This window comes from Panthera leo, chromosome C1 (assembly GCF_018350215.1).
Source record: "Panthera leo isolate Ple1 chromosome C1, P.leo_Ple1_pat1.1, whole genome shotgun sequence".
NCBI classification, from domain to species: domain Eukaryota; kingdom Metazoa; phylum Chordata; class Mammalia; order Carnivora; family Felidae; genus Panthera; species Panthera leo.
Genome location: NC_056686.1, coordinates 21,346,977 through 21,371,212, shown reverse-complemented (window position 1 = coordinate 21,371,212; position 24,236 = coordinate 21,346,977). Strand labels below are relative to the sequence as shown.

At 47.4% G+C, this 24,236-nt stretch overlaps 2 protein-coding genes, 1 long non-coding RNA gene and 5 other non-coding genes across 10 annotated transcripts in view; 6 read left to right on the top strand and 2 right to left on the bottom strand.

Annotated features, from left to right (window-relative positions):
- Positions 1–5,864, top strand: part of TAF12 (TATA-box binding protein associated factor 12) — a 32,221-nt gene extending 26,357 nt beyond the window's left edge. For both annotated transcript variants that reach the window (XM_042951452.1, XM_042951451.1), the window contains exons 5-6: positions 4,062–4,150; positions 5,637–5,864. In XM_042951452.1, coding sequence (XP_042807386.1) covers positions 4,062–4,150; positions 5,637–5,672 — 125 coding nt within the window. In that variant the 3' untranslated portion in view covers positions 5,673–5,864. The remainder of the gene's footprint in view (positions 1–4,061; positions 4,151–5,636) is intronic.
- Positions 5,865–12,124: 6,260 nt separating this feature from the next.
- Positions 12,125–13,700, bottom strand: RAB42 (RAB42, member RAS oncogene family). The gene is made up of 2 exons (XM_042951450.1): positions 13,436–13,700; positions 12,125–12,828 (listed from the first exon to the last, which is right to left on the bottom strand). The coding sequence occupies exons 1-2, from the start codon at positions 13,678–13,680 to the stop codon at positions 12,405–12,407; spliced, it is 669 nt and encodes a 222-aa protein (XP_042807384.1). The 5' UTR covers positions 13,681–13,700; the 3' UTR covers positions 12,125–12,404.
- Positions 13,701–15,086: 1,386 nt separating this feature from the next.
- Positions 15,087–15,159, bottom strand: TRNAK-CUU. Its single transcript has one exon. It is a non-coding gene; the product is annotated as a tRNA-Lys (tRNA).
- Positions 15,160–20,274: 5,115 nt separating this feature from the next.
- LOC122227300 lies at positions 20,275–23,397 on the top strand. 2 transcript variants are annotated; one of them, XR_006205958.1, is made up of 5 exons: positions 20,275–20,784; positions 21,809–21,907; positions 22,197–22,273; positions 22,621–22,671; positions 23,272–23,397. It is a non-coding gene; the product is annotated as an uncharacterized LOC122227300 (long non-coding RNA). The 2 variants fall into 2 exon arrangements; XR_006205959.1 differs by lacking the exon at positions 20,275–20,784 and adding an exon at positions 20,798–20,976.
- LOC122229046 lies at positions 21,314–21,448 on the top strand. The gene has a single exon (XR_006206908.1). It is a non-coding gene; the product is annotated as a small nucleolar RNA SNORA16B/SNORA16A family (small nucleolar RNA).
- On the top strand, positions 21,941–22,071 carry LOC122229063. Its single transcript, XR_006206923.1, has one exon. It is a non-coding gene; the product is annotated as a small nucleolar RNA SNORA44 (small nucleolar RNA).
- On the top strand, positions 22,301–22,433 carry LOC122229064. The gene has a single exon (XR_006206924.1). It is a non-coding gene; the product is annotated as a small nucleolar RNA SNORA61 (small nucleolar RNA).
- On the top strand, positions 23,127–23,200 carry LOC122229076. Its single transcript, XR_006206935.1, has one exon. It is a non-coding gene; the product is annotated as a small nucleolar RNA SNORD99 (small nucleolar RNA).
- Positions 23,398–24,236: the final 839 nt, after the last annotated feature.

Genomic DNA, 24,236 nt, shown 5'->3' with positions numbered 1-24,236 from the left:
ATCCTATGACCACCTGGCAGAAAGTGCACGGCTTTCACTGACCCAGTGTCTGAGGTCCCTCAGTGTCACTCCACTGAATTCTGTTCTTTGAGGCAATCTCCATTCCTTAACGGGAGGCATGTAAAGGAATTTGCAGACATGTTTTAAAACCACCATAACGCAAATGGATAGAAAGTAGAATGGTGATGATGAGGGGCCGTGGGAGGGGGGAGATGGGCACTGATTTAATGTGTACAGAGCATTAGTTTGACATGATGAAAACATTTTGGAAATGAGTAGTGATAATGGTTGTACAACAAGGTGAATGAGCTTAATGCCACAGAACTGTATACCTAAAAATGGTTATGGGGCGCCTGGGTGGCTCAGTCGGTTGGGCGACTGACTTCGGCTCAGGTCATGATCTCGCAGTCCATGAGTTCGAGCCCTGCATCGGGCTCTGTGCTGACACCTCAGAGCCTGGAGCCTGTTTCAGATTCTGTGTCTCCCTCTCTCTCTGACCTTCCCCCATTCATGCTCTGTCTCTCTCTGTCTCTAAAATGAATAAATGTTAAAAAAAATTTAAAAATAAATAAATAAAATAAAAATGGTTAAAATGGTAATTTTTATGTATATTTTGCCACAACCCTCCCCCACACAACAGATTATATTACTTTGAGAGTTTAGCATTCCTATTTTTAAAATTTTTTTAAGTTTATTTATTTATTTATTTATTTGAGAGAGCGTGTATAAGTGGGGGAGGGGGCAGAGAGCAGAGGGAGCAGAGAGAGAGAGAGGAAGAGAGAGAATTCCAAGCAGCCTCCATGCTGTCAATGCAGAGCTGATACTGGGCTCACTCAGTCTCACAAACTGTGAGATCTTGACTTGAGCCGAAATCAAGAGTCAGATGCTTAACTGACTGAGCCACCAAAGCACCCCAAAATATTTTGTATTTTAATTATTGGAAATAACATTGGAATGTTAGTTTATTCATTATGGGTGAGAAGTAATTGTCACAAAGATAGGAATACTCACAAGTCTGCATTGCCAGAACAGCTTCTGAAGCAGGCCTAGGTGGAGACTGATGCATAATCAGATCGCTTGGGGGGCATGGGATCAGAGCAAGGGGAATTGAGGAACCTGGTATTGAATGGCACCTGACCACCCAGGTCTGCTGCACACCACCCCCAACAAAGATAGACTTGCAGATGGGGCTGTAAAATCTGGACATCTCCTCTCTTCTGACCGACTGGGATGGGTGCTGCCAGGTTTGCTTCTCACCCGATTTTCTGTACTTGCGTAGTTAAATAACCTCCCTTTCTGACAGAGTCTTTAGAAATGTGGAAGTTTAGGAGCTCCTGGGTGGCTCAGTTGGTTAAATGTCCAGCTCATGATTTTGGTTAAGGTTATGATCTCATGGTTCGTGTGTTTGAGCCCTGCATGGGGCTCAGTGCTGACAACTTGGAGCCTGCTTGGGATTATCTCTCTTTCACTCCCTCCCTCTCCTTTTGCCTCTCTCCCTGCTCATGCTCTCTTTCTCAAAATAAATAAACTTAAAAAAAAAAAAAAAGAAATGTGGGAGTTCAATGAGATAATGTACATGGAATGCTTTGTACAATGCTGCTTTATTTTTATATTTTTAAATGTTTTTAAATTTATTTTAGAGAGAGACAGAATGCAAGCAGGGGAGGGGCAGAGAGAGAGGGAGACACAGAATCCAAAGCAGGCTCCAGGCTCTGAGCTGTCCGTGCAGAGCCTGACTCAGGGCTCGAACTCATGAACTGTGAGATCATGACCTGACCCAAAGTTAGACACCTAACCAGCTGAGCCACCCAGGTGCCCTACAGTGCTGCTTTATACCACACATTTTACTATACCTTTTAGTCACTAAATGATTGTTGTTGCTGTTACATTAATGTAATACAAAATATAAATATACGCATATTTAAAATTTTTTAAATTTTCATTTATTTTTGAGAGAAAGAGAGCAAGCCGGGGAGGGACAGAGAGAGAAACAGAGGATCCAAAGCAGACTCTGCACTGAGACTGGGGAGCCGATGTGGGGTTCAAACTCACAAGCTGTGATCATCACCTGAGTCGAAGTCAGACACCCAACTGAGTCACCCAGGCGCCCCTAAATATATACATATTTACATATATTGCTACACATACTTACATGTGTGCATTCTTGCCTGGTAGCTTTTTTTTTAAGATTTTTTTTTTTTTTTTTTTTTTTTTTTTTTTTAAGTAAGCTCTACAGTGTGGAGCTCAGGCTCACAATCCCGAGATCAAGAGTCGCATCCCCTACCAACTGAGCCAGCCAGCCTGGCTGTTTTCTTTCTTTAAAGACACTTTACATATCCATATCCTGACCCACTTTTATTGATTTTAAAGTTTAATTCCCAGAGAATAATCTTTTTTAAAGGCTCATTTTTTTTTAAGTTTATTATTTTTGAGAGAGAGACATAGCGTGAGTGGAAGAGGGACTGAGAGAGAGGGAGACACAATCTGAAGTAGGCTCCAGGCTCCAAGCTGTCGGCACAGAGCCCAATGTGGGGCTTGAACTCGGGAACTTCGAGATCATGATCTAAGCTGAAGTCGGACACTTAACCAACTGAGCCACCCAGGTACCCCGGGAATAATCTTAGTTCCACTTTTCTTTTTTTTTTTTTTTAACATGTATTTATTTTTGAGACAGAGAGAGACAGAGCATGAACAGGGAAGGGGCAGAGAGAGAGGGAGACACAGAATCTGAAACGGGCTCCAGGCTCTGAGCTGTCAGCACAGAGCCTGATGCGGGGCTCGAACTCACGGACCATGAGATCATGACCTGAGCCGAAGTCGGACGCTTAACCGACTGAGCCACCCAGGCGCCCCGTTAGTTCCACTTTCAAGGACTGACAACAAATATTATTTGCAGAAGGCTTCAGATATTTTTATTTTCAAATAAATATTGGAAGAGAGCTGTATATAAAATTATTCTAGAACCAAACATAAATCATTTATTCATCCAATAGTTACTGTACAGTGGACACAAAGTATAACTATAAAATCACTAATACTCAATTTGATTTAAGTGGCTGCCTAGGGCAAAACAGATTTGCACAACAAATGTTTTCAGTGCTTTAGGGCATATGATAAAGTATCTTACTCCTTTTGAATAGGCTTATTCCCTAAATAATCTTGTGTAAGTATAATTTTTTTATATTGGGTATACTTAAAGTGCCCCGCACTTTTATTCATGGGTTTGGGCGTCCGTGTAGCTATGCCAATTACTGACATAGTCTAATAAACAAAATCTCTTTGCCCTCTTGGAACCTTTAGGGACACTCTTACAGGGATGACCATATCCAGTGGCACCAGAACACAGGGCTGTGCTATGGACATACCTATGTCTGTATCCATATCTCTGTGCATTTACCCCAGACTCTGGGATTGCATTATGTCATTGAATGCTTTCAACCACTCTATGACATGGTTATCACTGTTGTTACTACCATGTAAAAGATGAAGAAACTGAGACCCAGCGTCATGCAGCTCTACAGTGAAGCAGCAGAACTGGGACTTGGCTCTTAACTCCAGAATGCTCAAAATGCCTTTCTCCTCCTCCTCTTCCTTTGGGTTTGAGAGGAGTGACTTTGAACTTAGGAATAAGACAACTGAAGGTGCCTGGCTGGCTCAATGGGGAGAACATGTGACTCTTGATCTCAGGATCGTGAGTTCAAGCCCCATGTTAAGTGTGGAGCCTACTTTAAAAAAAAAAAAAAAAAAAAAGACAACTGAAGAAACAAATGACTTTTCTGTTCTCTTGAGCTGCATGGAAACCTTAGGGCTCATAACTCACAGCCTGGACTCATTTCCCTCTTTTGTCTTTGCATGTAGGTCGAATGGTGTCATTTCAAACCTTGGAGGCACCACATGTGATTCCCCCATTTGTATTCCATAGAATCCCTCTGCAGGGTTACTGCTAATTAATATAGCTGATTGCTCAGATTAGTGCTCCCTGACCCTTGTCCAAGGGTCCCCCTGCACTTTGATGCTGCCTTCCCTGTCCCCTTATCTCTGTGCTGGCCTCTTCCTTGCAGAACGCCAGTGGAACATGTGGATCCCTGGATTTGGCTCTGAAGAAATCCGGCCCTACAAAAAGGCTTGCACCACAGAGGCTCACAAACAGGTGAGGAGCTGTCAGAAACCCAGGGGAGTCACAGCTGATCCTTGAGCTGTGTCTCCAAGGGAGCAAGACAGCACACACAGCTACTATCACTGCAGTTGTCGCTTCCCTCACACAGTAAGCTCCACTCCCTGGACCAGAGATCAGAGACGGCAAGAAGCACAGGGCTCCATGGGAGAACAGTGAGATACGTCTGTGGTACTTTGCTGTTCCCACATGTGGCCTCAGTTTTTTCTCTCAGTCCTGATGGGCGCCACTTAAAGCTGTTGATTGCAGATTCTTCTAATAGGGACAGAACTCGCCCCTCCATGTCTCCCTAATGAAATCCTCCTGCACTGTTGCTGTCAGAACATCATATGTGGCCCTCTGGGTAGAGGGCAGTTTAAAGAAAGGAGAGATAAGCCATACTTGTGCAGGAGGGTCGCGCCCAGACTGCTGTGCTAGGCATTCTGGCCTCTGTCCCAACTTCACCTTTGTTCTCTGCCCCTCTGACTGCAGAACTGAGGGGTCAGTATGAGAACTAACTCCACTTCTGTGAACAAGTTGTCTCTGTCATTGGTCATTCTGATAGCAGTGATGGCTTCCTCTTGACAACATCTTAATTTAGCTGGTGCTCTGATTTCAAAAGTGAGTTCTTTCCAAGCTTAATGGGCATCGTTGGGTGGTTGTAGCTGACTGTCCCTTGCTTTTCCATATCCTGGGATCTCCGGAGTGTGTGTGTTTACAAAGCTCACAGAGGAAGCCCTACACGGAAGCCACTGATAGCCTGAATCAAAAGATCACAGTATTCCTCAGAAGGCAGTCCTTCAGACAAGGGACGGTCATTTTGGCTCTGTTCCCAAATTATCCACTTTTCAGCCCTATCTCCCTCCCTGCCCCCCTCTCTCAGCAAGTATCATAATATTAGGACAATCTCTTGGTCAAAGAGTAAGCAAAGCCAATCAGTAATTTGGCCAGTGGCTGGAAATAGTAAAATTTGAAACCTGTGACCTGAATGTTTCCCTGATGGGTTGTGGTGGAAATTGTTAGTGTCAGTTTCCTTCACTGTAGGTCATCAAGAATGAAATATCAGCTCCCTTTATGTGTGGCAACAGTCTTGAAACAGTCCCCTTCCCTATTTTCTTCATCCTCGGAGAGATTGGACTCTAGAATCCTCAGAGATTAGGAGTCTAGAAAACATATGCTTTGATGACCTATCCCCTAAGTCCCCAAAAGGCAAGAGCTGTTACCTTCTGTTTTTAACTTTCTTACCATCCTGCTAACCTATAGCAGTTTGGGTCTTTTGGTCAACAGAATGGATCCACTGGCCTGTCCAAACATCTCTTGGGGTCCTGAAGACTGCTCTTAGGCTCAAAGGAGCCTGCTGAGCTGCTCTGTGCATGTAGGTTCCCAAGGGCTTCAGCTTGTGGTATAGACCATGCCACACATGGGTGACTGGGACAGTTCCTGACTCTAACCTGTGTTATTGGTTATTTCACTCTCCTTTCAGAGAATGGCATTGATCCGGAAAACAACCAAGAAATAACACATGGAAAGGTCAGGGAATGGACAACAATGTATTTGGAGATACTTGAGCTGAGACCTCAGCCATCTCATCCTTGGATTTTTTTTTTTAATGCTTTACAGAGAAGCATATATTTTTTATTAACAGTACAGCAATATCTATAATGACTGAGAGGATCTGCCAAAAGAATAAAGCCTCCTATCCCAACTTCCAGTCCCTTTTCCCTGCCGTCTCAGAGAGGAACAATGTATCTTCCAGAGAAGATTTTATTTGTGGTTTATTATATAAGTGATTGAATATGGAACAAAGCATTATGGTCTTGTTTGGTGAGACAGTATTAGCAGGATTTGTAGAGGTTTTTGTTTCCTTTTCCTTTCCCCTTTTCCCTGTACTTTGTAATGTCAGTGTTTATATGAATATGACTTTCATTTGCTTTTCCAGAATAAAGAAGTTATTAATCGAAGACACAGGGTATACATGGCATATAGCCTTTGAAAGGCCAGAGAGAGTTCAGAGGACAAGCAAGGCTGGATGTAGCTCTCTGTCAGCAGGTGGCAGCACCACTATTCATTCTGTGAGGAGAAAAAAACCCAGGAATTTTTCTATTATTTTACTCCAAGGAAGGCCATACCGTCAGTAGGAGTTTGAGTCCAGTTTCTCTGCCATAAGAACGGGACAGGGTGACTCTCATGAGCCCCAATCTCAAGAGTTTTGGCAAAGTCTAGAACTCCTGATGTTCATCCTTGGCCCTAAGAAAGGATGGCAGTAGCTTGGGGAAAGGCCCATCTGTGCAGGTGCCTGTCTGTTCTTAGTTGTTGATATCCCTGATCCCTGTATTTTCAACATCATGCAGAGGAAACCAGGCACCTTAAGACCTCAGGGTCATGACCTTTAGTGGTACCTAGCATCACCCTGTCCTGAGCCCAGTGTAGCCCTTGTGGATTGTGAGGGTTCCTTGGGCCTCAGGGGGCGTGGGTGTTCCATCCAGAGATCACCAGCATGGGTATACCCACCTTGTCCTGCTTTTCTCCTCTGCCTTGAATCTTGGCCTGAGATGGGACCCTGCTTTTCATTCCCTCCCACTTGGAATTTGGCCCCATAACCCCTCTCTTAAGTGAGCAGCCCAAAGGCCGTGCTGATGTTCCTGTTGCTCTTGGCCAAGGTCTCAACATGCCGAGCACCCAAAGAGGCAGCCAGCTTCTCTTCCTCCAACGTCACCTGTTGCTTGGGCACCAGGTCACTTCTGCGGCCTACCACCAGGAAAAGGATGTTGAAGAGTCTCACTTTTTCCAGAACCTCCTGATACCACTGGGTGACATTCTCAAAGGATGTTCTGTTGGTGATATCAGACAGCAAAAGGCCTCTCGCTGAGTTCCAATAGTAGGAACGAGTCACTGACCTTGACAACCAAGAAGGAACCCAGAATTAGTTTTGAAACCTTCATTAAGGACAGAAAGGGACAAAAGAATTGGGCAGTTTAATGGAAAGAGCTGGGGTAGAGTCAAAAGATCTCAATTCTTGATCAGCTGTGTGACAGGTAAGTGGCTTCATCCATCTCGAGCTTTGTCCTATCTGTATGTGGAGGGGCTTGTTCATTCAAGTATTTATAAGCTGGGCCTGGGCCTGTGTTGGTGAATAAAAACATGGAGTGGTCCTGCCATAGAGTGGGTGTAAAACTGCCTCTGTGCCTAGGGTTGCAAAGGAGAGGTTCACAGGACTGGGGGAAGTCTGACCAACTGAGTTGGTGACTCAGGTGAAGGCGTGGAGATCTCTTTGAGGGAGAGAGAACTGCGTGGAAGCCAGCCCCGAGGCAGTGTAGTGAGGTGAGTCAGGCCAGGTCATGCAGTGCCTCGTAGGCCCCAGCAAGAGTGCACTTTACCCAAAAGGTAACAGGAGCCACTAGGGGATTTTCATCAGGTTTGCAGTTGTTTTTGTTTTAACAGAATGCCAAGATTTTATTTATTTTTTCTCTTTTTTTTATATTAAATATAATTTATTGTCAGGTTTGCAGTTTTAAAACATCACCCTGGCCAGGCAGTGGAGTACAAATAGCCAGGAGGGGGGAAGGGAGAGGGCAGGTGTGGAAGCAGAGAGGTTCATTAGAAGGCTGTTGCCTGGATGGAGGTGGTGGTAGTGAATTGGAGGGCAGGGGGAATTCTGAAAGATGGTTACACGGCGCACTCACAGGCTTTGACGACTGTGTGTAGGAGTACAGGACGGGCACCACCAAGTGATCTATAAGGCATCTTCTGACTTGGTGTGGCCATCCTTAGTGCAGCTCACCAGCACCCTGGCTTCGAGGCCCTCTTCCTCATTGACTGAGAACCATATCCAGATTCCCAGAGCCTAGGCCAGTGCTGAGGAGCTCAGGGACAACAGGGCTGATGGACTCCAGCGTCCTTGTAGAGGGTCCTTGTAGGGTGCTTACAGGTGCCTCATGCTGTGCCAAGTGCCTTCCATAGATAAGTGCATTGTGTTTTCCCAACAAGTCTGAAGAAGGAAGAATGTGCTTGGCCTGTGTCACACAGTGTAATTGTAGTATCTTATCTAATCCCATGTTCCCAGGAGGAAACTGAGAGTTAAAAGTTTAACTTACTCCAAATCACACAGCTTGTGTTGGTGCCGAGGCTTCAGCCAAGTCCATCTGACTTCCAGAGCCTGCCTCTGCCCTGTCTCCCTAAGTCTTATGGAGACAAGGTGGGGGTGACTAAGAACAGCATATGCAAAGGCCCAGAGGTGTAAAGAGGTCAGTGCATCATGTGGCTCAAGCACAAGGTGTAACACTGGGAGACGATGTCCAGAGATGAGCAGCAAGTAAACTTGAGAGGTGGACAGCTTGCAGGCAGTAGTGTCAAAGTCTTCAGAGGCTGCTGTGTGCGTGTGTATGTGTGTGTGTATCTGTGTATCTGTGTATCTGTCTGTCTTGCAGGAATGGGAGGGTGTAGTGTTGGTGGCCCAGAAGGCTGGCCTTAGGCTTCCCACCCCTCTTCAGCCTGAGCAATACCTTTTCCTAATTGGGGGAATTTTTAGGACTAAAAGATAAGAAGATTCTGATGCTAAAAATAAGCATATAAACAAAAAGTTTGAAAACTACTGTCCAGGTGATGGGGAGCCAGTGGAGCTTTAGGGGGAGGACTAATGTGATTGTGTTTCCATGTTAAAAGACTTGCTCTGGCTGCCAGTGTGGAGAATGGAGTTGGAGGCGGGTGGGAGGGGTACAGCCAGGAAGTTGCTGCAGTTAATTTGAACTAAAAGTAAAGGGATATGGCATATGAGGTTTTCCTAGGAAAGTATTAACCAAAAGATAGAGGTAGGGTGTGGCTGCAACAACAGGAGTGAGTTTTGAGGACACAAAAGGAAGCATCTAGTACCAGAAAGTCATCCTGGAAAGTCCCGTGTGCCTGAATGAGGGGAAGCAGGGAGGAGGAGACCAGAGCTGGACTGAAGCCTCACAGTTACCTATAGTTAAAAAAGGCCCCAGCATCACCCAGTGCTGCCCTTTATTTTACTGGTAAGAACATTAAGGTCTGGAGAGGTCATTATGACCTGTCTGAGGTCACTGGGCAGGCTAGGACTCAGACCTGTGCTCTTGGCCCATTGTCTTTCCTTCTCATGGAAACCGTGGCCTTGAAATGCTAGAGTCTAGTGGGGCAAAATGATAAGAGACGGCAGAGCCTGAAATCTCAAAGAAGGGAGCCACTCAGGTGCCCTAAAGGCTCAGAGAAGGAACTGATACATTAGGTTGGGCCAAACCTTGAAGGATGAATAGAGTTTTGACATAGATGGAGAAAGGACATTCCAGACAAGGGATGGGCACATGAAAGACCCAAAGGGAACTTGTTAACAGAAGGAAGTTAACACTCATTGGGCACTTAACACATGTCATCATATTTAATCCTCTAACAAACCTGTGACGTAGGAATTGTTCTCATTTTACCATAAAGACTGAGGCTCAGAGGTAGAGAGATTAGACTCCCACCCCCAACATCTTCAGTTCCAGCCTCATGTGTGGAGAGCAGGATGGGTCTACCCTCTTTACCCACTAGGTTTCAGTGGCTCCCAGGGCAGGCTGGATCTTCAGAAAGGGCCTACAGGTAGCAGACTTTGGCTCTGTGCCTTCTAAAGGGCAAAAAGCATGGATCCAGGCCTGGGAGCTTGACCATGCGGAAGCTGCTATGGCCAGAGAGGGTTTAGCCAGAGTGCTGCTTTGGAGAGGGAGTTTTGTGTGTTCAGACTAGCCTAGGGATAGCCCCGAAGGGACAATTCTGGAATCTCACCCTTAATAAGAAAGCAGAGCCCAGTTCACATCTCTGGGTCTGGAGGCAGGGAGCAGGGTGGGGGTGTGGTCAAGATCTTTTAAGATCTTTGGTAGAGTCTGGAATCCTTGTTATTTCCCCAAAGTGTTTACTTTGGTAGTCTCTGTTCCCTTACAGTGATTAGAAGCAAAACCCTCAGGGGAAGAAGGGGACATCCATTTTGTGAATTCCTACTGTGTGGCCAGCACTGCCTTAAATTTCTCATCTAATCTTTTCTTAAGAAAGAAAATTTCTTTTTAATCTTTATTTATTTTTGAGAGAGAGAAGGAGAGAGACAGAGCATGAGTGAGGAAGGGGCAGAGAGAGAGGGAGACACAGAATCCGAAGCAGGCTCCAAGCTCTGAGCTGTCAGCATAGAGCCTGATGTGGGGCTCAAACCCACAAACTGCAAAATCATGACCTGAGCCGAAGTCACACGCTTTAACCAACTGAGCCACCCAGGAGCCCCTCATCTAATCCTTTCTAAAACCCTGTGAGTTAGGTATTACTATCCTCTTTTTCCAGAGGAGTCCACTGTGGCTTGCAGAGATGAAGTGAGTTCCCCAGGGTCCCACAGTTACACAGTGGAGCTGAGATTCAAACTTGACTGCAAAGCTTACCCTACTTTTGGCAGCTGGGATGATACTATCTATGGGTAAGAGGTGATCCTTGGGGTGCCTGAGTAGCTCAAGTTGGTTAAGCATCTGACTCTTGATATCATCTGACTCTCAAAATAAACTTTAAAAATAGTAGTAAAAGAGGAGGCAGAGCACAGCGAGACCCACCCTGGCCCATCCCCTATGGGGAGGAAGCTAAGAAACCCACCTTGACTAGAAACCTCCCAAGAGCCCTTGGAAGAAGGGATTATCAGTCACATGATACTGAAGAGGAATCTGAGACTGAGTAAGTCCCCAGGTCACAAAGTGAATTAAATGGTTTTGCTCTTTTGCTGTGGCAACTGTCCATGCCCTTCCTGTGCCCACTGGCACAATGACACCCCTCCTATTCCTGCAGATTCTTCTTCTTCTTCTTCTTCCTCCTCTTCTTCTTCTTCTTCTTCTTCTTCTTCTTCTTCTTCTTCTTCTTCTTCTTTATTTTGAGAGAGGGCGAGAGACAGAGAAAACGTGAGAGTGGGGGGGGATGGGGAGAGAGAGAATCCTAAGGAGGCTCCCGGCTGCGAGCACAGAGCCTGATGCCATGCTGGGCTCAAACTCATGAACCCTGAGATCATGACCTGAGCCGAAATCAAGAGTTGGATGCTTTATTGAGCCACCCATGTGCCCTACACCTGCTGAGATTCTTACCAACATAAATACCATCTCCAGGAAGCCTTCCCAGATTGCCCCAAGGTATTTTCTGCCTAGCAGTTCCTGTTCTCCAGGAGGCAATTTCTGAGATGAGGATTAGTGAGCAGATATGGATTAGGATATTCTGGAGAGCAATACCCTATACCCAATACCCTTGGGGGAGTGGGGGAAGGAGGTGTGAATAAGCAGAGGGAGAAGAACGGTGATGTTGTAAGAACAATGGCCTCAATTTGCCCCATGAAGACTGACAAAGCTGGGTTTGACCTTCTGAGTTGGGGCAAAGAAAGCCAGGCTTTTAAACACTCCTCCCAGCCCCAGTGGATTCAATAGATTAACATTGGATGTGGGCAGTTTCCAGAGGGTGCTGTGAACCCACCATCAACACCATCGCTGCCCTCCCAGGGACAAATGGGTGGGGGTAGGAGGCTGTGGGTTCTTCACCCCCAAAGGAACAACTTAGTGGCTAATCAGAGTGTCCACTGTGTGCCTAACCTAGGAGCTGGCCCCTCGTGTTCATCCCTGCCTTCCAGATCCAGATCAGGCACCTGGCCTTGGAGTAGGGGTTCTGAGCAGCAACCCTGAGTTTCAGGGCACGCATTTAAGACTCATCCAAGCCTGAGGACCTAAGGAGGCTCCGAGGTAGGCTTGCCCTGAAATTTCCTGCCCAGTCCTTGTCTGTGCAGCAGCTTCCAGACGCGGTGCGTCTCAGCGTCCAAGCTCAGAAACACTGCCAGAACTGTCCAAGATGGGAAAGAGTGATGAGGACAGTTCTTGTTATTCAGTTCTTACCGGATGGCTGGCTCTGGGCTGAGCATGTCCCCACATTCATTGTCTCATTCATGCCCACACACTCCCACCCACCCCCCATGCCCCCACCCCCTGCCGTGATGTGGGTCTTTAATGAGCCCCACTGACAACTGAGGAAACAGGCTGAAGGACAGGAAGCTGCTGTACACGTGACTTCTTAGAGCTTGCTGGAAGAAAATCTTTCTGGAAGAAAGTCCCTGAGACCCCAAGAGTGACTGCTAAGATACTGTTTATGTTAACCCTTTGGATACATCCTGCCATTTGATCTCCAGAAAGATCCTGCCACTCCCCATTCCAGCAGCACTTCTGAGGTTGACAGAGGTTTAACCCTTTCCCTCCCAGAGTCAACACTGACATGGGCCTGGGGGCTGCTTCCTGTGGGGGGACCTGGGGACTTGGGCCTTGTGGATGAGCCGGACACCCCCCCAGTCCTCTTCCAGCTTGATGTCCCCCTGCTCCAGAGCCTGCTGGATGGCGTCAGCAAGGGTGTTGAAGGCCAGGTCCACATTGCAGTTCTTTTTGGCCGAGGTCTCCATGAAGGCCATGCCCAGGGAGGCAGCCAGCTCCTCTGCCTCCTGGGCTGAGACAACACGGGTGCTCTGCAGATCACTCTTGTGGCCAACCAGTAAGAAGATCACCTTGTTTGGGCCCTGAGTGGCCATGACCTCCTGGTGCCAGTCGCAGATATGTTCAAAGGACTTCCTGTTTGTCACATCAAAGACCAGTAGGACACCTACCACATTCCGGTAAAAGGACCTGGTGATGCACCTGAAGGAGGGGGAGTGAGCTGGGCGAGGTTTATGCCTTCAAGACCCCCCACCCCCCCCCAAAGACAGGGCTTCCCTCACGAGCACTGACTGCCCCACAGGCCCCATAGCTCATTTCACACTGCTCAGTACTTCTCTGCTCCTGGCATCTGTGTCTCTCAAGAGAGTGCCTGTGCCCCTCAGCTAGGGAGCAAGTTCCAGTCACATACCCTCTGGACCATTCCTCCATTCCTGGAGGAAGCCTGATGTTTTCCTGATTGCAGCTTTTTGCTTCCCGTTTTCTGGCAAATTCCTATGCATCCTTCCAGGCCCACCCAAATCTCTCGTCCTTTCACGGCTCCCTGACACTTCCCGCTCTGCTCCGTGGGCTCTCTCAGCAGCCGGGTCACCCATCCCTCCAGCCTTCCAGAGCAGGGCCCTTCTGCCCTCCCAGCATCAGGGTCTCAGGCCACTGGCTGCATTTGTGTAAGGACTCCGAGTGAAGGGCTAGAGACCAGGGCATTCCCCAGACCTGTACCTGGGCCACTGAGGCCAACCCCGCTGGGGGGTAGCCGTGGAGGCCGGGGACACTGACCACCCCGAAGTCTCTCACCCCGCCCTCCCCGCACCTGAAGCGTTCGTGGCCCGCGGTGTCCCAAAGCTGCAGCTTGACGCGCGGCCCGGCGGGCAGCTGCAGCTTGCGGCTGTAGAACTCGACGCCCACTGTGGGCGCCCACTCGGGCTCGGGCTCGGGCTTGGGCTCCGGGGCCCCGGGCGCTCCCGCCACGTAGCGCCGCAGCAGCGACGTCTTGCCCACGGCCGCGTCCCCCAGCAGCGCGATCCGAAACTGGTAGTGGCAGTCCGGTGCCTCCATGGCCCCCTTCTCGCCGCCCCCGCCGGAGGCCAGTGGCGGGTCTGGCCTGGCCCCGCCCCGCCCCGCGGCTCGCTGGCTGGCGCCGCCCTCTGGGCCCCAGCGCCAAGACACGGGACCGCGGGCGGGGGGCGCGTTGTGCTAGTGACCCACCCCGGAGGCCCGGCGGCCGAGACACCCGGGCACGTGCTCGCCTCTCTGAACCCCAGTTTCGTCTTCCAAAATGGGGATAATAACCCCTACTTCTTAGGATGAGAGATGAAAGAAGGCAATGTGGGTTGGAGGAAGAGCGAGGAACGAGAACGAGACAGGCACTGGCCCGAAACTAACACAGCCAGAGTGTCCACCTCATTCAGTCGCCGCTGCTGCTGTGCTGGCTTCTCTCTCCAGCCCCGCTCTCCAGGCAGTTCCCCGGTTGGGCCCCTGCTGCTGGACCTGGAGATGCCACTCTAGAAAGTTGATGGTTTATAGATGCCCCTTCCCTGCCCAGGTGCTCCTTTCCAGGAGCCCCATTGGCCCTGGCCTAGGGCCTCCTGTTCCATGGTCAGGTTCAATGTTTAACAACCCCATTGCATCCTTAGCACCTACCTGGGCCGGGCCTCAGGGCCCAGAGAGAGACTTGGACAGGGCTAGTAGAAGAGGCAGGACAGACAAATGTGATTCCAGAGGGAGTGCAGTTGGTCTGGGGCCTTGACAATTGACATTTATGAGGCCAGATGGTCAGTTCTTCACATTCTGTGGGCAACAATTTTGAGAGGGCCACTGTGTGCCCATTTTAGAGCTGAGGAGACTGAGGCTTGTCTCAGGTCACAGAGCACAGCTGAGACTCACATCTCAGTTTGTCTCCATCTTTGTTATCCCCTCGATGCCACGAAAGGGGACTGCAAATCAAGTACCAAGAGTTTCCAGGGCACAGTGGTCAGGTCTCACTTGGGTTAGTGGCAAGGGTAAGGCGGGGACAGCTGCTTCCAAGATCTACTCTATTCTCCCCAGTCAGGCCTTCTGGAAACCCAAGGTATCAAGGCTGAGGTGCTGGCTGGTCTCACACAGCTTGTCTATTGGTTTAATCCCACTGTCCAATGTGGGTGGATTTTACCAGTTTAATTTGTTTTGGCAAATTGGTGGTGAGGGGAATCCTCACTGTTGCAAACAATCATGTCATATTTCCTTCTCACCTTGTGAGTTTTAGATGTTGTTCTGCTCATTTCCACAGATGAGGAAACTGAGGCTCAGAGAGATTAAATAATCCAAGATCACTCAGCAAGGAATACATTCTAGCTGCCAAGTTTACCCAAGGGCAAAGCCTTGTTTGGTATTTCTGTTTCTGGCAGGATCTAGGAAGGCCCAATTTTCTTCTAGCTAACTCTTTTTTTTAAAGTGTATGTATGTATGTATGTAAGTAATCTCTACACCCAGCATGAGACTTGAACTCACAACCCTGAGATCAAGAGTCACATGCTCTACCAACTGAGCCAGCCAGGTGTCCCTCTTCTGGCTAACTCCTAAGAAATCAGTAAGAAGCCACTTTGAGGGTCTCCGCGTAATCTCAGTCATTGGTCACCTGCATGGTAGAGCCTGAAGGGGCCCATGTCTCTGCTCCTTCCCTACCTCTAGGAGTAGGAGAGAGGAAGAGAAATCCTTCCTACCAGGTTTCCCCAAATTAAGAGTCTGCATCACTCCCGCCTGCCCCACTGATTCCTCCATTGAGATATTCTCCCCACCTCTGTTCAGATGGAAAATTATTTTTGTGTCAGATCTCTATGGATGCACCAGCCTCCTCCTCCTCCCCCTCCTCCCTCTCCTCCCTCTCCTCTTCTCTCCTCTTCACTCTCTTCCTCCTTTTTTAAAGTTTATTTTGACACACAGAGAGTGCCCCCCACCACATACATGCTTGCACATGTTCTTGAGAGGGTGGGAGAGGGGCAGAGAGAGAGAGGGAGAATCCCAAGTAGGCTCCGTGCTGACCGTGCGGAACCTGGACCACGAACCTGGACCAGGAACCATAAGATCATCACCTGAGCTGAAACCAAGAGTCCGACAATTAACCAACTGAGCCACCCAGGCACCCCAGCCCTTAAGCGCCTTCTTTACCCACCACTGGTACTCTGAGCTCCAGCCATACTGAACATCTTTCCTCTTCTCAACCCTCTGCCAGGAACACACTCTCTCTCTTCAAAGGGCTAACTCCTACTTCATACCTTAGATTAGATCCCTGTCCTCAAGAAGCCTCTCACCACCTGGCCAATGAGGTCACATGCCCTTTTGTCCACTGTGCTGTCTCCCTCCTAGGTTACTTGAGGGCAGTGATCTATGATTGTATCCTCAGTGCTTGGGACAAAACAGGAACTCAGTAAATATTTATGGCTTAATGAATGAATAAAAGCAGGTAAGTGCTATTTATTCATTAATTCAGTCAGTCAAATCCCACAATAGGGCTGGGCTCAGGGAGCTACAGGGTCAGAGAAGACCTCATGCAGGAGGTGATGCTGAAGCTGAGTCCCCAAGGACAAGTAGGAGCTGGGGAGGTCAAAGAGGAAGGGCACTCCAGGCAGGGGCATCTGGGCAAAGGCAAAGAGGCATGAAACAGCTTGAAATGCAGTTTGAACCCAACATTGCCAGAAGGCTTTGTGGTTAGCACACATGGGCAGTGCACTGTCAGCATTGGAGTCTTTGAACTTCCTCTCCTGGACTCTCCTGCTGTGGGATGGGGTCATGTGCCTGACCTCTGCACCTAGCACCAGAGTCCAGATGTCAGCTGACCTTGCCATAGACTATGTGATTAGGGGTGAGGAAAGTGATTCCCCACCCCCTGCTTCCCCTTCTGCTAAGTAAGGCAAATCACGGTGCCCACCTCATGAAGTAGTCATGGAGGAACTGTATAACATGGCAGGTAAGTTATGCACATTTACATGAGATAGATCTAGGTTTTAGTTCCAACTGCCACTTACTAGCTATGTGGCCTTGGCCAAGTTTCATTAATTAATTAATTCATTTACTTAGTTAATTGTTTCAATAAGTGCTGTCTCTTATATACCAGGCACTTATATAGCAGTGAAGATAAAAAGACACAATTCCTGTTATTGGCAGCTCACATTGTAATGGGGAAGACAGAAAATAAATCCATGTATAATGTGATGTCAAGAGGCAATAAGTGCCATAAATAACAATCAAGCAGAACAATAGCTTAAAGGGTGGCAGGGTAGCTATATCAAAATAGGGTGTCCTGAGGAGGTTACATAAAGTGAAGGAATGAGTAGTGTGGTTGTCTCTGATATCCAGAGAGGATAGTTCCAGGCAAGAAGAACAGCAAGAGCAAAGGCCCTGAGGTGAGATCAGGCAATGATGCTACAAGCAGAGCAGAGAGGCTGAGAAAAGGGAGCAGAATGAATGAGGGAGCAAGTGGTGGGTGATGAGGGCAGAGAGGAGGAGGAGCCAAATCATGTGGCTTCAGAGGCCATTATGGAACTTCAGCTTTTATTCCAAATGTGTTGCAAAATCAGTGGAGATTTTTGAGCAGCTGAATAATAGGACGTAAATTTTTTCTTGGTTATGGTTTTTATTTTTACATCTTTATTGAGGTATAATTTGCACACAGTAGACTGTACATATTATAGTGTACAATGTGATGAGTTTTGATGCACATGTACATCCATGAAACCATTACCACAACCATGTAACATGCCAAAAAGTTTCCCCATGTCCGTTTTTAATTCTCCTAACTGTCCCCCGCCTGAGAGTTACTTTTTTGAAATTTTTAAATGTCTACTTTTTTAAGGGTGGGAGGGAGCAGAGAGAGAACAAGACGGAGAATCTGAAGCAGGCTCCACGCTGTCAGCACAGAGGCTGACGTGGGGCTCAAACCCATGAACCATGAGATCATGACCTGAGCCAAAGTCAGACACTCAACCAGTTGAGCCACTCAGGTGGCCCCCCTGCCAAGAGTTTTAATTTTGATGAAACGTAACTTATTAATTCAATATTGTACTGGAGGTCCCAGCCAATATTAAAAGGCAAGAAAAAGAAAGAAAAGGCATCCAGGTTGGAAAAGGAAGAAGTAAACCTGTCTTTTTATTCACAGACTTGTGAAAAATCTTAAGGAACTTACAAAAGAGGTGCCAAAACTAATACAGGAGTTTAGCAAGGATATGTTAATATGCAAAAATTAATTCTATATATACTAGCAATGACCATTTAGAATTTGAAATCAACAAAAATGCCATCTACAATGGCATCAGAAATATGAAAGACTTAGGGATAGATTTGACAAAAGATATGTAAGATCTGTACACTGAAAATTAAAAAACACTGTTGAGAAAAATTAAAGATGACTTAAATGGAGAGGTATACCATACTCATGGATGAGAGGACTCAAGATTGTTGTCAGGGGCACCTGAATGGCTCAGTCAGTTGAGCGTCCAACTTCAGGTCATTGTTCTTGAGTCAAGCCCCACATGGGGCTCGCTGCTGTCAGCCTGTCAGCGCAGAGTCCACTTTGGATCTTCTGTCCCCCTCTTCTGCCCCTCCCTTGCTTGCACTTTCCCAAAAATAAATATTTTTTAAAAAAGATTGTTATCAGTTCTCCCCAAATTAAGTCTACAGATTCAATGCAATTCCAACCAAATCCCAGTAGGCTTTTATTTTTATATTTTAGAGAGCATGCAAGAGGAGGAGAGGGCAGAGGGAGGGAGGGAGAAAGGGGGGGAGAGAGAGAGAGAGAGAGAGGGAGAGAGAGAGAGAGAGGGAGAATCTTAAGCAGGCTCCACACTCAGCACAGAGCCTGATTTGGGGCTTGATCTCATGACCCTGGGATCATGACCTGAGCCAAAATCAAGGGTCCAACGCTCAACGGCCTGAGCCATCCAGGCGCCCTCCAGCCAGTAGGGTTTTAAAAAATACAAATTAGGGGCTCCAGTCATGATCTGTTCAAGCCCCGCATTGTGCTCTCTGCTGTCAGTACAGAGGTCACTTCAGATCTTCTGTCTCCCTCTCTCTCTGCCCCTCTCCCATGTATGCAAGCACGCTCTCTGAAAAATAAACATTAGAAAAAATACAAAATTAGCTGACACTAAAATTTACATGGAAATGCAAAGACTGAACAGCTGAAACAATTTTGAAAAAGAACAAAGTTGCATGACTTATAGTACCCTATTTCAAAACTTATTAAAAAGCTACAGTAATCCAGACAGTGTAGGATTGAGTACAGAAACAGACCTACACATACGGTTAACTGATTTTTACAAAGGTGTCAAACCAATTAGATGGATAATCTTTTTCAACAAATGAAGATGGAACAACTGGAGAGCCATATGCAGTAAATAAGCAAACTTTGACTCTTACACCATACGCAAAAAATTAACTAAAAAATGAATCCTAGATCTAACTGTAAGAGCTAAGACTCTTAAACTTCCAGATGAAAACAGAGGGGAAAATCTTTAACACTTTTAAGTTAGGCAAAGATTTTTAAAATAGGACACAGAAAGCACAAAGCATAAAAGAAAGCAAATGGACATGCTAGACTTCATCAAAATGAAAACCTTGTGTTCTTTACACACCATTGGCTGGTTGTTGAGACCAGACTATAGGGGAGAATGGTAGAATCAGGGAGACTAATTAGGAGGCTACCGTGATTGTCAGCCGGCAATGATAGCATCAGTGGAGGTGGTAAGAAATGGTCAGATTCCTGTCACATCTCAAAGGTGGAGAATGTAGGATTTGCTGATGGATTTTAAGTGGGATGATAGAGAAAGAGGAGTCCAGGATCACTCCAAGGATTTGCTGAGATTGGGAAGAGCAGGTGTGGAGGAGGAAAGGCTATGTTCTGAGAAGCCTATTTATTAGATAGCCAAGTGTAGAAGTTCGGGGACGCTGCAGGATACAAGGTCTGGAGCTCAGAAAAGTAAGGCTGGAGAAACTCATTTGGAAGTCACCAGGAAGTTTCTTGCCTTACAGTCTGTTGTTTTCTCTATTAAATGAGAACAATAGTAGTACCTCCTTTTTAATGAGTATATTAAGGATAAAAATTAACGAATAGAGTAAGCACAGAACACGTATTTAATTCTTGACAACTTCTTGTTTTTACATTGACATTTATTCATTCCATGGACAAAACATGTACATGGCACAGCGATTCTGAGCGTGGTCTCTGCCGTGGACTCGTGGATTCAGGCCCTTCCCTCGTTAGTTACCTGGGTGATGCATCCCTCAGTTTTCTGATCTGTAAAAAGGGCATAACTACAAACCTACACACAGGGTTGTTGCGGAAACTAGTTGAGATAATCGAGCATAATCTGAGTAAGTGCTCGGCAAAGTTACTTATCTATTAGCGGGAAATGAACAAATAATGCATTCATCTTCTGAGTAAATCGGTCGCGTCTTCCTTGCTGAGAAACCCTCCCAAAGGGCCACGCCCCCAGAAGAGCTCGCAGAGCGCCTCTCCACACCCATCGGAGCACCCGGCGCTGCTCCTCGGTCGGCCCGCCGCGGTCGGAGCCGAGCCCCGACGCAGCTCACCGCGTCATTTCCCGACTTTGGATGTCTGACTGAGCTCCAGCGGGGATAGCGAGTCGGCTTCATTTGCGAGCCCAGTGCCGAGTCCCAGACGTTCAGCGAGTGCGGAACACGGGCGGAAGGCTGCTCTCTTCCCGGCAAGAAGGCAGCGACTCCGCACGCGCTTAGAACTCAGAGCCTGACGCGCCTCCCGGCGCTTGAGGGCAGACGGACTACAACTCCCAGAGGTCTGCGCGGGCGCGTTGCCGCAGTGGTCGGGCGCGGCCGCCAAGGGCGAGGCCTATAAAAGCCCTCTCCCAACGCTCCCACGTCCCTTTTCCCAGCCGCCGTGCAGGTGTCGCTTCGTGCGCCGCTGTCTCAGATCTGCTGCAAGTCACGCGCATTCTTCCACTTACCCTACCGTAGCTTGGCCGGCACCGGCCCCTCACTCGCCCGGGCTGCCTCCCGAGGCTGAGGGATGTTGAGCGCGGCTCTCAGTTGCCGGGCCTCCCGGCCTGCTGGGACCGAGGTCCAGAAGGCCTGGTCGGTCGCATGCGCGATGAGAGGGGCCGGACCCTGAGAGGGCCGCTCCTGCTCCCGCCTCGGCCCGCGCTGTGACGGGTGAGTAACGCGGCCAGGCAGCGGGGTGCAGGGCAGCCTTGGGCCTGTAGTGGCCTAACTAGGGAGACGCCGCGTGGTGGTGTCAGCGGGATCGGAAACTGAATCGGCCCATTACAGCTACTTATTGGGCGACCTTGGGGAAGTGACTTTACCTGTTATCTGGCTGCAGGACATGTTAAGGAATTCATGCAGGTGGATAAAAAGGGATTTTTGGAGCTCGAGTCCTTTAGAACCTATTTTAAATTCCAGTTCTGTGGCTTTTACACTGATTGGCGACTTTCAGTAAATAGCTTAATTTAAACCTGTCCGTAAAACGGATGATAAAATGGTCCTGTAAAGATTAAATGAGACAAAACACTGGTACATAACAAAAATGAAGAAGTTGGGACCTGGTAGTAAGGTATCTGTTCTCTTATTTGGTCTCCAGCATGTCTCAGTAGGTGAATTTCAGTTATGCAATAGCGCACAGGATTTAGGGGAGTCTGAGGGTTGGACAGCATTTGTGGCGGTCCTGAGACCTAAATTGCCCTGTGGCCCTTATCGAAGCTGCAGCTGCTTCCACATAGCTGCTGTGGTCAAAAAGGAGCCCAGAGTGACAGTTTTCCTTGACGGTCGCCGTTCTGTTTGCTGTAACTGATCTGCAACATATCAGGAAAAGACAATTCCCATGGTACCTGCCATTTCTCCGGTATAGGTGGAATCCTTTATTACAATAGACAGGTTTCCAGAGGCCAACAGAAATGCTCTGTTGATGGGTCTTGCATAGAGTTGCTAGAATAAGACTTCTGAGAAATAGATTGCTGAGATGAAGAACAAGTATGGAGGGGCAGGCAGTGGGAATGGGTTGGACATGTGTGCTGGGAAAATCTAGTGGCAAGTGGCACAGATCTTAACAGTGCTCTGGGTCACTGCCCTGAAAAGCTTAAGGCATAAGTACCAGGGTCAAAAGCCAGTCAAACATTTTGATTCTCAAGACCAGAAGAAGGGAACAATGTCATTCAGGACAACTGTATTCTCGTCTTAGTTGTGCCAGATGAAGATTCCAGGATGACTCTGAGGTTGAGCTTTCTGGTGAGGATTCTGTGGTCAGGACTGTGATGGAACACAACCATCTCAGGACCCGGTAGGTTTCTGGGAACTGCCTGGTGGGTCAGTACAGCATGTTTCCAAGGGCTGTGGCCGGTTGTGGCCATGGGATCTCCAACTGCATGCGAGAGCAACCTGGAGAGACTTTGACAGCACAGGTCAGCATAATACCTGCAGCTGCCACTCGCCTTTCCTATAAACGGCTTGGGACCTGGGCTGGAAGCCTTCTAAGTGAGTCCGGGTGTTTTCCATAAACTACCACGTGGATGGTAGATGGGTGTTTCGATCAACTTTTTCGTTTAGAGCTTTCACCCTTTTTTCTGCAGGTTGCCCCCAAGTGTCCTGGAAGTATCTGCTACTGAAGAATCTGAAGTTACCAGGTTGTTGCTGTGCTTTAGATAAGGTAAAGTTAGATGCTGAAGACATCCTGACCCTCCGGTTCCCTTTCCCATCGGATCTGAACACTGGTCTTGGTGGTCGTAAAAGGAGGAAAAAGAACACTGAAACTAGCCTCCCAGTGCTTATCGTCTGGTATATAGCTTGGAGGCTAGTTTCAAACAAGATTTGAATTCTCTTTGATCTCCTCCTCCCCTGTAAAATGGGATAATCTTAGGCCTAAAGGGAGGATGTAGGTGAAGGTCTGGGCAGTTGTAGTGATGGCTGACTTAATACTTCTGAATTTGATCAACATGAATGTCCTTCTTGCCTCTTGGTTGAGTGTGTCCTGTTTTTGTTTTTGTTTTTTTAAAGATCTGTTACCAGTAAAGCTGTCCTTATCTGTGATTATGGATCTATAGTTGGGTAAGTTGGCTACCTAAACTTCACTGTAGCTTCCTTACAGCGCCAAGCGGTGGAGTGTTGTAAACCCTAAGTAGTGTAGTGAATCATGAGGCAGCTTAGGCCTGTATGAAAGAAAGTCTTAGCTTTTTAATACTACATCGCTTATACCTGTTAGCTGTTCATGGCCAGAAGAGAAAAATGTTTGGTGTGATTTGGTCTGTTAGATTTGCCTATCCTGTTGGAAGGCTAGAAAGAGCACAACGTGCTGTGAGTAGAAAGTACCAGATGCCAAAGCCCTGCACCTTCAGCAGCAAAGGCTGATTGCTTTGAATGTGCAGTCGTGGTTTGAGCTCCTGCTCTGAGGTTTGGGGAAACCTCAAACCATGGGATCATACTGGCCCCTTTCCTGAAGTGTGGGAGATGGGTTGGGCAGAAACAAGTAGTTCATCTAGTTCAGGGTATGTTTTGTTAGGCTGACTGGTCCAGGATGAAACCTAATCTGAGTGGACATCTATGGATGATAAATGCGGATATGGGACTGAGACCAGTTTGGGAAAAATGTCTGGGTGGCATTAATTAATTGGGGGAATATTAACACACTGGCATACACTTCCTTTTCAGGAGACAGACCTTATGGAAGAGGCAAGCTAAAAGACAACAGGTTATTTTCGGTGGAAAACCATGACCTCTGTATTTCTGCTAATGCTGGCATGTGGTATGTAAGTGACCAATAAAAGACTTAAAGTATGCTTGTGTCCATATTCTTAATGTCCTTCAAGCTGCTGGTTATTCCCCATTACAGTGTTAAACTCTTTATTTTTATTTTTTATCCTTTTTTTAATTAAAGGATAATATGATGAGTTCTGTAACTTCCCATTTATATAAATGTCTCCTTCAGTAAGCCTGAAAATTCAGGCTGAGCCTAAGACTGGTGTTCCTTAAAAAAATTTTATTAGAGGGAGAGAATCTTAGGCTCCACGGAGCCCAGTGCAGGGCTCAGGGCTTGATCCCATGAGTCAAAACCAAGAGTTAGACTTTCAAACCAAAACCAACTGAGCCACTAACAGAAAAGTAGGAATAAAATGGGAGATTTTTAGTATAAAACCAGACTTCCACATGGGTGCTGGAGATCTGTGTAAGAGGACTCACATCTACTAAATGAAATTAAGGTCAAGAAACAGGCCAGGTGGATGTAAATTATTAAAAATATATAGAAAGTTAAAAAAAAAAGAAACCGGCTAGGCACACAGATGTCAGTAATGTTCAACCATTTTGACTTACCTCAAAGTCAGACCTGCCCTTGGAGCATGCCCTAACTCTTGAGCCTTTTGGTCTAGATGTAGCTGGCTCCATGACTTCTACCACACAGGCCACACAGCTTCTTTCCCAGCTGGAATGTCTAAGGAACTTCAGTCTGCCCTAGCCACCAAACTTCAGCGTGGGGGATGGGGACAGAGGGTACTTGAAATGGAAGATCAACGTTGCCCATCATTTGGCATAACAGGTAATTCATGCTTTCTGACTACACAGGGGGTAAGGATATAGTGTCACCAGAAAAAGGCTGCTGGGGAGAATAAATCATACGC

Excerpts from the sequence above, each read along its gene's own strand:
- RAB42 (XM_042951450.1), bottom strand. The coding sequence starts at position 13,680 with ATGGAGGCACCGGACTGCCACTACCAGTTTCGGATCGCGCTGCTGGGG. Across the intron at positions 12,829-13,435 it reads GCGGGCCACGAACGCTTCAG|GTGCATCACCAGGTCCTTTT; the intron begins GTGCGGGGAGGG and ends CCCCTCCTTCAG.